The sequence below is a fragment of the Canis lupus genome, chromosome 1 (assembly GCF_048164855.1).
Source record: "Canis lupus baileyi chromosome 1, mCanLup2.hap1, whole genome shotgun sequence".
Classification (NCBI taxonomy): Eukaryota; Metazoa; Chordata; class Mammalia; order Carnivora; family Canidae; genus Canis; species Canis lupus.
Window position 1 is genome coordinate 31368910 of NC_132838.1, and position 15013 is coordinate 31383922.

Genomic DNA, 15013 nt, shown 5'->3' on the forward strand with positions numbered 1-15013 from the left:
TTAAGATTTTATTTATTCATGAGAGACACAGAGAGAGAGGTAGAGAGACAGGCAGAGGGAGAAGCTGGCTCCTCACAGGGAGCCTGATGCAGGACTCAATCCCCGGACCAGAATCCCACTCTGAGTTGAAGGCAGATGCTCAACCACTGAGCTACCCAGGTGTCCTTCAAACCTCTCTTTTTGCCACTGCCTGGGTCAGTCATGATCTCTGTCACTTCCATTTTCCCCATACTGTTCAAAATAATCTCTCAGATGATATTCTTTAGTATCTTCTTTCATGCCACCAACAAAACTTTTTCACAGTTAAGTGGACACCAGGTCTTTGAGAACCTTCTCTTGAGCCAGCCCTCTTTGGTTCCATAATTCTTCCAGCCACCATATGTGGCCTTGCCTTCATGGCTGCATCTGCTTCCTCCACAGCAGCATATGTGACAAACCCAAAGCCTCTGGAAAGCTTGGTGTTCAGATCTCTCATCACCACACAGTCTGTAAGTGTTCCCCATTTCTCACAATGGCTCCTCAGACTTGCATCGGTTGTTTCAAAGCTCAAACCACCAATGAAGAGTTTCCATAGTTGTTCAGGCTCTTTGGGAGACTGACTTATACATGACGGAGGTGGGAGAGGAAACTTAATGATGCTTACTTGGTGGCATCCAAGGGCAGAAAGGAGTTTGACTTTTTTTAGATTACACATATAAGTGAGATCATGTAGGTTTTGTCTTTCTGACTGGCTTATTTCACTTAGTACAATGTCCTGTAGATTCATCCATATTGCACAAACGGGAGGATTTCCTTCTTTCTTATGGATGAGTAATATTCCATTGTGTGTCTGTGTATCTATCCTATATCCTATCTATATATAAATCTAGATATCTAGGTAGATAAATGTCACATTTGCTTTATCCATTCATCTTTTGATGGACACTTGGGTCATTTCCATACTTTGGCTTTTGTGAATAATGCTGCAGCACACACAGGAATACAGATATTTCTTTGAGACACTGGTTTCACTTCCTTTGGGTATATACCCAGGGATTGTTGAACCATATGGTAGTTCCATATTTAATTTTTTGTGGAACCTCCATACTGTTTTTCATAACATCTGTGCCAATTTATATTCTTACCAACAGTGCACAGGGCTCTCTTTTCTCCACATCCTTACTAACACTTGTTATTTCTAGTCTTTTTGAAAATAGCCATCCTAACAGGTGTGAGGTGATGTCTCATTGTAGTGTTGAATTTGCATTTTCCTGCTGATTAATGATTTGAACAACTTTTACTGTACTTGTTGGAAATTCATGTTTTCTTTGGGAAAATGTCTTTTCCATTTCTTTGCCCATTAAAAAATAATTTTTTTAAAGATTTTATTTGAGCATGAGAGAAGCATGAGAGAGAGCTCAAGCAGGATGAAGGGCAGAGGGAGGAGCTGACTCTTCACTGAGCAGGGAGCCTGATGTGGGGCTCAATCCTACGGCTCCAGGATCATGACCTAAGCTGAAGGCAGATGCTTAACTGACTGAGCCACCCAGGCACCCCTCTTTGCTCATTTTTAATAGGATTATTTATCATTGTTGTTGAGTTGTATGCATTTCTGACATATTTTGGATATTAACCTGTATCAGATAGATGGTTTACAAATATTTTATACCATTCTGTAAGTTGCATTTTCATTTTGTTGATTGTTTCCTTTGCTGTGAAGAACTTTTTTAGGGCACCTGGGTGGCTTAATCAGTTAAGCATCTACTATCAGCTCAAGTCATCATCCCAGGGTCCTGGAATCGAGCCCCAAATCAGGCTTCCTACTCAGCGGAGAGCCATTTTCTCTCTCTCTCTGTCCCTCCCCCCTGCTTGTGTTTTTTTTTTCTCTCTCTCTCTCTCTCTCTGTCAAATAAATAAATAAAATATTTTTTAAAAAGCACCTTTTTAGTTTGATGTCCCACTTGTTTATTTTTGCTTTTATTGTCTGTGACTTTGATTGTTATCCAATAAATTGTTGCTAAGGCCAATGTCAAAGAGCTTTTTTAAGTATTCTGGGAGTTTTGCAGTTTTAGGACTTATATTTTTAAGTCTTTAATCCATTTGGCGTTAACTTTTGTGAGTGGCATAAGAGAGAGCCTAAAATGAATCCTTGTGTCCTATAATATGAAATATGTTTTAAATTATCTAGAAAGAAAAAGAATACACAAATGATACACTTGCAGGGGAAAAAAAAGGAGCATTTTTAGGTTGAGAAGTATGTTCTTACTGTAGAAAATTCAAAAGCCTAGAAAATGTAACTCTTGAAATACAGTGCCATGTTGCTTAGTTTAACTATTTAGTAGATTTCATTACATCCATACTTTATAGATGAGGACACTTAGGCATGGAACAGCTAGGACTTGCATAGGGTTGCCCAGTAATAACTGGTAAAGTCTGAACTCCAACCCCTGACAGTTGGATATGAAAGCCAGATTATCTAGAGATAATAAATCTTAACATTGGTTTATTTTCTTTTGAATGAATGTCATGAAAATTAGATCAGGAGGTATATACTGTTTTACAACTTGCTACTTTCACTTTGTATTGAGAAAATATTTTCAAATGCCATCGGGGGTTCTTTAAAAACATTTTGAAGGCTATTAAAATTCCATCAAATTGATGTACCATAGGAAAAATCATTGTAGCTATGATTCTAACAGTTGATCAAAAATTGGCATAAACTGCTGGAAAGTGCCCCTTCTTTGAAGGTATAATACCAATTTTAAATTTTATTATGCCATTGTAATAATAGTAAGTTCACTTGCTTTAGTAGATTTCACAAGGACCTTCATTACCAATCGATTGTGAGTCAAGAAAGGTGAAAATGCCCCCCTCCGACACACAGTTATTTAATAGCATCCCTAACTACCTGTGTAATCATCTACTGTATACTGTGTCATGGAGGTGAGGGAGGCACTAACCCTGCCAGGAGGGGCTCTAGAAATGCTAGTAGGGTCAAGCAGAAGCATGGAGGAGGATAGCGTTTGTAAAGATGGATGGATGTGTAGAGAGGATGTGAGGTTTAAAAGCACTGTGCATGCCTTTGATGAATGATTGTTAGCCTTAATGGTCCAGTCTTTCTTGACAGTGAAGATTAAGCTTGTTCTTGGCCTTTCCCTATATTCAAACTAGCCAGATACTTAGCTTTTACATCTTGGACTATATTTGACAATTTAAGGCTGAAAATATTATTGCTGTAGATAAAAAGTCAATAAAAGAGTAAAGGATACAGATTTTTCTATTTTCTGTGACCTCTGAGCCCTATGCATTTTATATCTGAGTGTGTTATTTGGATGGAAATAGTTCTTAGTTTTATCTGTCGTAAGAAAAGTAGGGATGACATGACAACAAAAATTTGTTGAGCATGTGCAACATGCTAAGCACTATCATACCACCAACCTAAGTCCTAGGAGTAGCGGGCCCCTTCTCTGGGCTCATGTTGTAGAGTCCCTGTTCTTATCTTCTCCAGAGTGGAGGGAGCATTCCCCCTCAGAGCCCACTCCATCTCCTCAGTTCATGCTCTGGGCACTTGAGATCTCTGAATTCTCTACTTAGACTCTACTGAGCCTTCTTCCAGAAACTGCATGTGGACCCCTTTCCCAGCTTTACCTTTAAGAAAGCAGATGGTGCCATGGGGGTCTGCATGTCTAGGGCCCTAAACAGCAGCTATTTGCATAGCTGGCAGTCTGAGACCCGTGTCATGAAAACCTTGTGGGGCAGGACAGAGCCAGAGGTGAGAAGAGAAGGGAATTGGGCCAGGGATCTTCAGGAGTGCTGTAAATGTTAGGATGGGAAATCAAGAATTCTTCTAATGTAGCTTTTTATCCCATCATTGTAATAGTTCTCCAGGTAGGTAATACTAGGTCCATATATAAAGTGAGAGTTGCAGAGGTAAAATACTTACTGTACAGATTGTAATTGGCAGAGCCTGAATTTGACCTAGATTAGTTAGGCTCCAGAATTTTATTCCATGATACTGTTTTTTATCCATTCCCTGCATTGTATCCATTCCACTTTGTAGAAAATGTCTGAGGTCACATTATTCCCTGGATCACAAAATCTTCCCATTGATTCATCATTTACAACTGGCTAACAGCCAGTTTCTCTGGAATAGCATGCAAAGACCCTTCAAAAGCTGCCTCGACTCTATCCTGCCACATTCCTTTCTCATCCGTCTTCCCACTATGACTTATCTGGTTGTAATGAACCTACTCTGAGCCTTTGTCCCCAAAACCTCAGCTGGGTATGTCTTTCCCACTTCAGTCCCATGCTATACTATTTCAAGGCCAAATGAGTATCACCTTGTCCATGAAGACACTTGACTTTTTGTAGACAGGATCTCTCCTACTCTTGTTACACATTCATATTTGATTGTTTATACCTTAATAAAAATGTGCATTGCTTTATTACCTATGTTTTAATATTATCCTTTGTTACTTCCCTGAGGCTGTGGCTTCCATGTGGGAATGAACTACATGTCTTATCATTATAATCCTATATTTTCATACAGAGTCTGGACATATATATAGTAGGCTTTTTATTTTAAAGATAAAAATAAATAAATAGTTTTTAAAGACTTTTTTATTACTAAAAATCTTATGTACTTTTCACAAATGAGTTATTAATAATTGAGGAATACAAATTCTAGTTCTGACAGTTGTGCTGATCTGCTAATGAACTGGTTTTATAAGGCATTTTGACATCACAACTGAAAATTTCTAATTCACAGGAAAAATATGTTACTTTATTTTTAGCCCTATAATTTCACTATCATAGCATTTAAGTGATGAGAAATCATTATAAAAAAATATATATATATGTATATATATATTTGTGAACTTTTTACAGGCCGATGAGCTCTGAATAGAGCATAAATCATAGTTTTGTCTCAGTGTGATTAGTTTTGTTTTTTAAGCTATTTGTCTTTAGCTACATAGACTTTCCTGAAAGATATGTATACCATTAATTGCTGTTTTTCAAGAGGTAGCTACTTATTTACATAAAATTATCAGCACTTAAAAAAGATTATGCTATGGTATTGTCCAGCTACTTTTTTCTTCTTCCCTAAGATTTGAACATATGAGTTAGAAATCCTTTCTGTTTTGGTGATTTATTGCTTTTTGCCTCTTCATGGCAGAGATTCTGGGCAGAGTCCTACCTCTGGATTGCCAGTTGGAACACTTTCATCATAAAAAAATCATTAAGTAGGCACTTGGGTGGCTCCGTTGTTGAGCATCTGCCTTTGGCTCAGATTGTGATCCTGGAGTCCTGGGATCGAGTCCCACATCAGGCTTCCTGCATGGAGCCTGCTTCTCCCTCTGCCTATGTCTCTGCCTCTCTTTGCATGTCTCTTATGAATAAATAAATAAAACCTTTAAAAATTAAAAATAAAAAAATCATTAAGTAAAAGATACATGTGGTTCTGTGTTACGCCACAGGGCAGAACAATTCCCATAGGCAGGTTTCATGCTAGTGGTATATTTATATTCTAAGCCCAAAAGTTTGATTATGGGAAAGCTTGTCCTAGAAAGAAGCAAAATGAAGTTAAGCATAGTGATTTTACACTATGTGACTAAGATAATTAAGTATATTTTAGGGTCATAAGCAGGCCTATTTTTCAGTCAAAAAGACTTTAGGGAAAACAAAGAATTCAGGAAGTATTTGAAAGGTGGTAAAGGAATGTCTTAGAGGAAAGGGGAAGGGGAACTATTCCTGGAATATGGCCTAGTTTTTGATAAGAAGGAAGGGTGGTGACTTGACAGAGTAGAAGTTGGCACAGCAGAAAGCTCAGGAAGGATTAGATGAAAGCTGTTACAGGAAACATAGCTCCTCAGGGTCCCAGGCCAAAAGCTTTGAAAGAAAATGGGCAGGCGTTTTTGCTCGTGTAGTACAGGGCTAGCTTCACTTTTTATTTCTAATGGCAATATGTTCTTGAAAATTTTTTGACTGTAGAAACATGTAATAATAATACCAAGATCATTCGTATTCCCAAAAGGCAGAAAGGCATTCTGGACATGTCTGAGGAATTTCTTTCCGGCCTCTCTCCCTCCTCCAGCCTTCTATAATTGTAATGGTTTATTTAAGAGTAGGAATGTCATAGTATGTATTCTCCATTGCATTTTCATTTTTAAATTTTTTGGCATAATATTTCAAAGCACTTTCCTGTGTCAGTGAAAACATTCCAGGATACTTTTAATTATTGTCTATTATTCCATTTTATAAATGTGCCATAATTTCCTTAACCTTATTTACATTATAAACAAAAGAACAGTAAAAAAAAAGTCTTTGCATCTAAAGCTTTGTTACATGTATAATGATTTCTTTAGAAAGATTTCATGGCATAGAAGACCCTCAGTGAAGGCAGATTCATGGTTTTAAACTCTTGGTACTTATTGACAAATTATTTTTGGTGGACATCTTAAAGAATAAACCTTTTCATGGTGCCACAGGAAGGGGCTATATGAGAAATTGCTAAGTGTGTTGATGAAGGTGAGGAAGAGCTGAGTCTTTCACGGTGGAACAGCATACAAGTCGGTGTGTAAATGATTGACGTGGGAGATAATGTGAGGAGATGTAAGAAAGAAAGGATGCTGGGCTTTTTGTTTTTCATGAAAGGTCCTTCACAGGCTTACTGTGTGTAAAATGCTTAACCCAGTCTTGGAACAGGGTTTGAGAGCTACCAATGGGAACCAGTAAGGTCATCTGCTGTGGGAGGAGCTTGTGTTCACAGCTCGGCTGCTGCTTCATCTCTTTTCCAGGAATGAGTTTTCCTCTCATCCTCTTGTTCCTCATCAATAAATGCCAATACTGTTTGTCCCTCCTCACTGGGTTGGCATGAAGCTTAAAGAACATCATGTGCCTAAGCTCTTAAAGTGGTGCCCCGCACACTCTTCCGTGGAAGGCATTAATACTTGCATGGCTACTCTCCTGTGTATCGATTAGGGGTCCTCTGGTTGACAGTGATGGAACACTCAAGCCAAAGAAAAAAAGCCAGCATGTTGTGTCCAGCACATTTTGTGTCTGATGGAAGGAAAAGGACACTTGCTTTGATCTTTTTACTGGACATGCTCATCTTTATAGGCTCAGCTAACCTTAATAGCCTTGATGCTAACACATCTCAGGCATTTTCCTTCTTTTTGATGATCAGAAGGTGAATTGACACTAACCCGTATCTTGGACAGGAATGATGGCTGTTTTTTCTGCTGTTCTGTGTTAAGTGCCAAGTGCAATGCCCAGAACATAATAAATGCTCAATAGTTGTAGAAAAAATGGATTCCAGAGCAGCTTCTGTTATGATTAGCATGGACTTCATGTCTCTTTTCCTCTGGAAATTAAAAAAAAAAAAAACTTTAGTGTTTTTCCACTTGATTACAGGGTATGTATATCTTATGGCAGAAGTATTAATATTGATAAACCCAGATTGTTGGTGAAAATACCAACCCATAATGTGTCTTTAATTTTTTTCCAAAGATAAATAAGTTCTGTGATGTCATGTACAGACTGGTGACTATTTGAAAGTTGCTAAGAGAATCCTCTTCAAAGTTCTCATCATAAGAAAAAAAATTATAATTCATGAGTTGTTAGATGTTAACTAAACTTATTGTGGCAATCATTTTGCATTATACACATATCAAATCATTATGTTGTATACCTGAAACTAATATAGGTCAGTAAGTGAAACTGGTCAATAAAACTGGGAGAAGGTATTTTCAAAGTGAATAAAAATATATTCTCCTTTATGAATTGTTTTCTTGACCTGTTGTATTCTGTGTTTTTAAATTACTGCAAGAATATTAGATGAAAACTTTGAAATGAAAAAAGTAAATGGGTTTGCCGTTGCCCCATCACAATGATGTAACAAAATATTTTTCGTGTTTAAGTTGCTTTCTATTCTTTTGCAGTTTTTTTCTTCTGAATTGGCTTCTTTTATTAAAAAAAAAAAGTCAAGAAAATGAGCTTGTCTCATAGATGTTAGAAAAATGATTTTCAAGGTAAATTCTAGTGTTTGAACAAATTTAACCTACCTCCATACAAATAACCATCTATTATAGAGTAGGAGCCATTAGACCTATCAAATAGCAAAGGTAAAATCCAGATAGTATTACAAGTTGTCAGATGTTGATAAGCCTACTTAATTACCTATAGTTATCTTTTCATTACAAAAACAAATCAATTAGCATAGTGTTGCCCATCATGTAAATGAAACTTTCTTTATGGACAAGAACAACAGGTATAATTGCTATAAAGAATACAAGGGCTGTAATGGTGCACCTAGGTGGCTCAATCAGTGAAATATCTAGCTCTTGAATTTGGCTCAGGTCACGGTCTCAGGGTCATGAGCTTGAGCCCTGTGTTGGGTTCCATGCTGGGCATGGAGCCTGCTTAAGATTCTCTGTCTCCCTCTTCTTCTCCCTCCACCCCACTGGCCACTCATGTGCATACGCAAATGCTCTCTCTCTCTCTCTCTCTCTCTCTCTCTGTCTCAAAAAAAAAAAAAATACATGGACTGTCAGTGTAAGTACCAATAAGAAGTGGGAGAAAGTTAGTTCCATACTTAATATTTTGCCTGTATACAAGCAAAAGCACTGCACTCACCTTTTTGAGCAGAACAGAAGGAAACAGTGATGGTTATTTTTGTAAGGAGCCAATGGCTTTATGGCTTTAAAAAGTATTTTGTTCAGATTATGCAAATATATTCTAGAGTTATTATATAAAAATTGATACAAATAGAAAGTATAAAAAAAAAACCAAAAGATTCCCCCATGCCACCGTCTGAAAATACCCACTGCCAACATCCAGCCCACTCTCTTCTAGACAGGGCCCTAATTGATTTTCATTGCCATCCACCCTTTGTACTGTTTGAATGTTTTTATGTACATATAAGTCTTTTATAATAAAATGATAGTGAAAATATGAGCATAACCATATTATTTGGGATTTTTAAAATAGAATCATAAAAAATTGCTGATACTCTGTAAAGATGGCAACTTCATATGCTCAACTTAATAATTACAGTAGGCTTGCTAAGATATCTTGAAAGCAGGCAGGAGAGAAGGAATTATGTTGTTCAGAGTAGCATTCATAGGGCAAAAAAGTTCCTGGAGGATGAACCTAATCTTTGTTATGAAATATAGAAGGAATGATACTGATAAAAATAACTTAAAATAGAAATGAAAATTGTAATAAAATGGAAACCTTTTTAACAGCACTGCAGTGAAAGTCAATTAAGGAACCGATTCAACTCCAATTGGTTAAATAGAATTGGCTCTGGCGAAGCTTAGTCAATGAAAATTCATCAGTTTTTATACAAACTATATACAGCCGCAGTATTCATAAACACGAATAATAAAGTCCCAGGTGTCACACAAGGTGGGTGGGGAAGCGTTGAAAAACCTCCCATACTCAAATTAGCAAAGCGTGTGGCTACTAGGAAAAGTGGATGGTTGTAGCTTAAACTCAGCAACTGGTTTTAAAGCCTCATTTTACCATTCATCCCAATTGCCAATCCCTTCTCATAACTACATACCAGCTGTCAAATATGCATTCCTTATCAACAGTCACTCAAAATAAGATCATTTACATTACTTGTTTGGTGCCTGTCTCCAGTCTTTTAACCTGGCAACACTTGAACTGCTATTTTTAAAACGATATGTCCTACACCACAGTTGGTGGGGAGCTGTCTGCTGGTAAAAGCATTATGGAGGCCTAGGGTATGGGCTTGGAAGGCCCATGGTCCAAGTTTAAATCACAGCTGTTTCGTTTGTAAACATGGGACCTTGCATAGGTAATCTAATATCTCTTTGTCTTGTCAGCAATTAAATTTCTACTTTCAAAAGTTATGATTAAATAGTAAAGATGAACATATGATCATGGACCTTTACATATATAAGCCTCTGATTTTCAATCAGAGCCATGGTTATTATATGAAGCATTTCAGACAGTTACTGAATAAATGTCTCCGATCGTAGGATCCTAGAACTGGAGAGCGTTGGCAGACATTATAAATCTGAAGTATCTTTGTGTGTTTCCCATGTGGTTCATCAAAGAGAAATCAGCCCAGCATTCAGTAATTGATTACTTGAAGTTCATATTGAAGTTGGTACCAAAAGCTAATTTTTGGTAAATCCTAACTTTCCTCCTATTTATTATTTTAATTTCCCTTTGTTCATTGTTATCTTCCAGCCCAATGAAGCTGGTCTTGACAACATAGTAAAGGAAGTAGGCTTAGTCTCCTTGACACAACCAGACACAGTGTCACGGGATGATTTGCTCCTCATGCATATGCAGCACTGCTAATTCTTTAAGAAATAATTGGATGGGAACGCCTGGGTGGCTCAGCTGTTGAGCACCTGCCTTTGACTCAGGGCATGATCCCTGGATCCTGGGATCGAGTCCCACATCGGACTCCTGTGGAGAGCCTTCTTCTCCCTCTGCCTGTGTCTCTACCTCTTTCTTTCTCTGTCTCTCATGAATAAATAAATAAAACCTTTAAAAAAATAATTACATGTCAGGACATGGAACCAGAGGCCACTGCCTTTATTTAATTAGGCAAGAGTGAACTTGTACATGCCTGTGAATAAAAAATAATCACTTAATGTAACTGAATATTGATTTTTGGTATGCCCTTTTCCCAATGAGGCAGCATCTGGAAAGATCAAAAGATGATTTGTTCTAATATAGTATGTGCAAAGGGGACCGAGTGGGTGCTACCTCGCAACTTCATTATCAATTTTATTGTGAGACTCAGTTAACAGTCCTGTTATTCTTCTATTGAAATCACTTAAAAAAAAAAAAAAGGCGGCAGGGTAATGCAAGCAATGGAATCATTTCCCAAGTGTTCCTTTCCTGTTTAAGTCTGGAGCTGACGTTGGTGATGTTAATCTAGGGCACTGCTGGGTCTGAGGGGAAGAGAGAACTTGGATTCTCAAGAGAGTCATTCCCCTTACCTCCTACACATATATACACTCACACACAAAGCTACCTTTCTGCCTCACTCAGCATAACATCACTTCAAAGCCTATCCTTGTGGAACTCTCAGACCAGTCAGGGAACATGTCCCTCTTCTCCGACCCATCAAAATTTCCACCATGTCGGGCAGGGTCCTTTCCCTTGAGGTTAGGGGCTCTTAACTTGGGATCCATAAGAAGTTGACATTTGGGGGCTCACGAGCCCCCTAAAATGATTTCTGTACTTCTCTCAGAGGAGGGTCCTGTGCCAGATATTTTAGGTTCATGATCCAGAAAAGGTTAAGAAAGGGATCTTTTAACTTTGCTCTGATCTTTTTGAGACCAAAGGGTATTGGAAGGAACTTGGTCTTGGGAGTCAGATGGATTTCCATTTGAATTGTCTCCAGTAGGTTTCAGCTGTGTAGCCTTGGGCAGGCTACAGAAGCTCTCTGAACCTCCAGTTTCTCAAGTGTAAAACAGGGTGAAAATGCCTATTTTAAGGTTGAAGTGACAGGTACACTAAACAGAAATAAGTGCTAATTTTATTTTTCTCTTTCTTAAATGAAAGCAAGTATCTGCTCTGTTGTGTTCTTGGCTAGATTTATCTGAGCACCCGTGATGGTGTCTTGCTCACAGCAGGCACTCAAATGTTGGTTGAATAGGTGGTTGGATGGATGGGGTGCCTTGGCTTAGTACTTAGATGAAATCTCTGTTCCTTTCTCAAAACATTTCTAAGAGATCTCTTGATACTAAAAGATCTCTCTCTGGAAGAGAGCTTGGTTTTGTCACCACCCCCCTCCCCCAGGACAGTTAGTTCCATGTCCTGTGCAAAATCTGTCCACATACTATGACAAGATTAGATCTTCTTATTCCATGTGGCAAACCATGAACTGTGCTGCCTTTGTCTATTTCCAGGACTGGACAGACTATAGCCTGTAGGCCAAACCTGGCCTAGTGCCTTTTTTTGTAAATAAAGTTTTATTGGGACATAGCCATGCTTATTGATTTATGTATTGTCTATGACTGCTCTTGTGCTATGGCAGAGTTGAGTACTTAAAGACAACATGGACAGAAAACCTAAAATGCTTATTATCTCCCTCTTTATGGAAAAACTTTGCCAACTCCTGATATCTTACTTGTACTCCTTACTGCAATCCTGCAGGATTGGTCATCAGATGCCCCTTTTGTGGATTAGGAAGTAAGACCCAGTTATATATCTTGGTTGAGATCATACAATGTATATATAGCAGGTTCAGCATTCCCAGGAGTGGCCCTGTTGCTGCTGAATGTGGCCTCCACTCTTGTTTGATGCCCTTGGTGGGTGATGTGTGATACTTGGGCATTTTCAATTCAGGGCCACTCAGCAGAGATTTTCCATCCCCCAGGCTGTGAGACTGTGAGGGTTTTGAACCTCATACTTGCTCACTGGTACTGCATGTTCACTGGCAGATCTGACTTCAAATGTGAGCAGAAAGTTCATCCCCAATGAATGAATCCTGATGGATATTTGATTGTTTCCAGGGTTTGCAGATGACATTCTGTTGTTCTTCTGTTAATACTCCATCTGCCTTTTATTACTACTTTGCAACGCTCACCCTTCCAGTTAATTTTTCCAGCTTATAAACTGGTTATGATTAAAACAAAAGAAAAAAAACTTGGAAAAAAATCAGCCACTCCTGCTTTAATTGACTGCATAGCAGTGTTTGCCTTGTAATGGTAGTTAAGCTGGCAATAACGGTACAATGAGAGAATTCCAGCCCCCTCGCTGGAAGTAACACTGGGTAATTTATCCATCTGTCACAGGATTTATCTAATGAAAAATGGCTGCACTGTTATTCGATTGTCACGTAAAAGTGGCTATTGTAGTATTGGGTTGGTGAGGGGAGAGGTGAGGACTGTGAAGGCGAATGTCCTCTGATGGAGTCTGTCTTTGTTCTTTCTTTGTGGCCAGCATTAGGGAGGGTCTGTGACTCTTGCTTCATCTGTCATGGAGCTACTGATGGAGGATCCATAGAAAAACAGAAGAGCTGCAGGGTGGATAGGAAGGAATCAGAGCTATAATTAACTTGTGTCATTGTGTTCTACAACAGCAACCCATATTTCTCCAAACTCGAAATCCTATAGTCTCACCCCGTAGCTTTCGTACTCCCTAGAGTCAATGAATCTTTCAGTTTATGCTGAAAAAATAAAACAGATAAAAACGAGGTTGCTATGGTTTAAGTGGGGGCGGGGGAGCCTGGTAAAATTAAGTAACATCCCATTTGTTATGCTAGTGTAGCTCCATGGGGAAATACTAGGTTGATTAAAATTCTTAGATATTGTTTAATTATTTAGAGTGAATGTTCTAACAGAAAGATGTTTTTCTTTTTGTAGCTCTTCTGGCTTACTCCTAACATACTTTAGTGCCCAGTTATTTTGTTAAGCCCTAAAATATCCAAGTACCTCTCCACATATGCCTTTTTCATCTCTCCCTTGGTACCAGGTACTTTTCATTGGTCAAAGCTGCTGACATTTATATTTCTGTCTTGGAAACATGCTTATCGAAAACCCATCAAAAAATTCAGATCTACCTGATGGAGACCAAAAAGCAAATTTAAAAAGTATAAATGATTGTTGAACATGTTGAATTGGAGAAAAATTGACAAGTTAATAGAATTTCCATTTATATTGATGAGGCACAGTAGTGGTGTAATGCATCCATTTTGTTGGTGAGAGAGAAGTATGAGCAAGGCATTGAAATCTATATAAATGGTACTTTCTAGAGTTATTCCCCCCAGATGTCCTAGGTCCTATATTTAGGAAAGAGAAAAGCATGTACATGGACCAGTGAGAGCCCCACCATGTAATAATTTGTGCACTAAAGCAATTGGTTGAGGGTCCTTGTGTTGGCTCTTCCTATAGCCAAGGCAAGTGCCGATATGCTATCTTTTTTTTTTTTTTTTAAGATTTTATTTATTTAAGAGAGAGAACATGAGCAGGGGCAGGGGAAGGACAGAGGAAAAGGGAGAAGCAGAATCCCTGCTCAGCAGGGAGCCCGATGTGGGACTTGATCCCAGGACCATGAGATTATGACCTGAATCAAAGGCAGACACTTAACCAACAGAGCCACCCAGGTGCTCCTGTGTTATCATTTCTGCACAGATTTTTTTTTTGCTGTGTGTTTTTTTTAAGTCCATGTGCATTTTTATTATTGGTCATAGTTTTTATGTATGTGTGTCACAGCATTTGTGAGTGGGTGTACATAAGGCTTGTATCACTTGACTGCCCGCTTTGCTGAGCTCATATGTTGTCCTTATTTATGTGTTTTGCCAGGGAGAAATGCTTGCTTCCTCTCCAGTTGGCTTTGGAATCCAAGAATGTGAAACTGGCCCAACATGCCTTGGCAGGAATACAGGTATGGCTCTCACTGGGTGCAACCAGGTGACAGAAATTGATAGGCTACTTTGGCATTGAAAGACCAAATACTTAACATTTTAAATACTAGCTGTTTAAAGACCCCAACTGTAATTTGTTTGAACTAGGTAATAACCATAAATGATAACAGATTTTTCTTATATTTACCAGCATTTCTCTGGGTATAGTATATCTTGTGGAGCATTTGTCATCTGATGCTGATTCCCAGCTAAACTCACAGAGAAATGAAATATTTTGGAGGATGTCCAACTTTAGGAGAGCAAAGAATCCCAAGAGAGACAACTCCAGTTCTGTACCAATTAAAATCTTTTATATATTTAACATCTTTGATTCTGTGTAAGGAGAATTAGTAAACTGGAAATATTTTGTCTTGTTTTCTATTTTACAGTTAGGTTGGTAAATGAATTCATGTGTTTTGTTTCCAGAGCAAGAATGGGAGGGGAAAAAAAAAAGAAATTTGGCCTAATCAGAAAAATTAGATTGCTTGAACACTTTCCTTCTCTGAGCATTTGTTTGTTTATATTTTATACTGTATAGAATAGGTCTAATTCCAACAGTGCAAAGGTGATGACTATATAATATATTGAATTTTAAGTGGCTTAGCTTCTAAGTGACAAGCCTGTGGGGTTTATTCA

The 15013-nt window shown here is 38.2% G+C and overlaps 1 protein-coding gene across 5 annotated transcripts in view; it reads left to right on the forward strand.

Annotated features, from left to right (window-relative positions):
- Positions 1-15013, forward strand: part of ARFGEF3 (ARFGEF family member 3) — a 176615-nt gene that overhangs the window by 28099 nt on the left and 133503 nt on the right. For all 5 annotated transcript variants that reach the window (XM_072825090.1, XM_072825098.1, XM_072825091.1 and 2 more), the window contains exon 3: positions 14277-14358. In XM_072825090.1, the coding sequence (XP_072681191.1) occupies positions 14277-14358 (82 nt within the window). The remainder of the gene's footprint in view (positions 1-14276; positions 14359-15013) is intronic.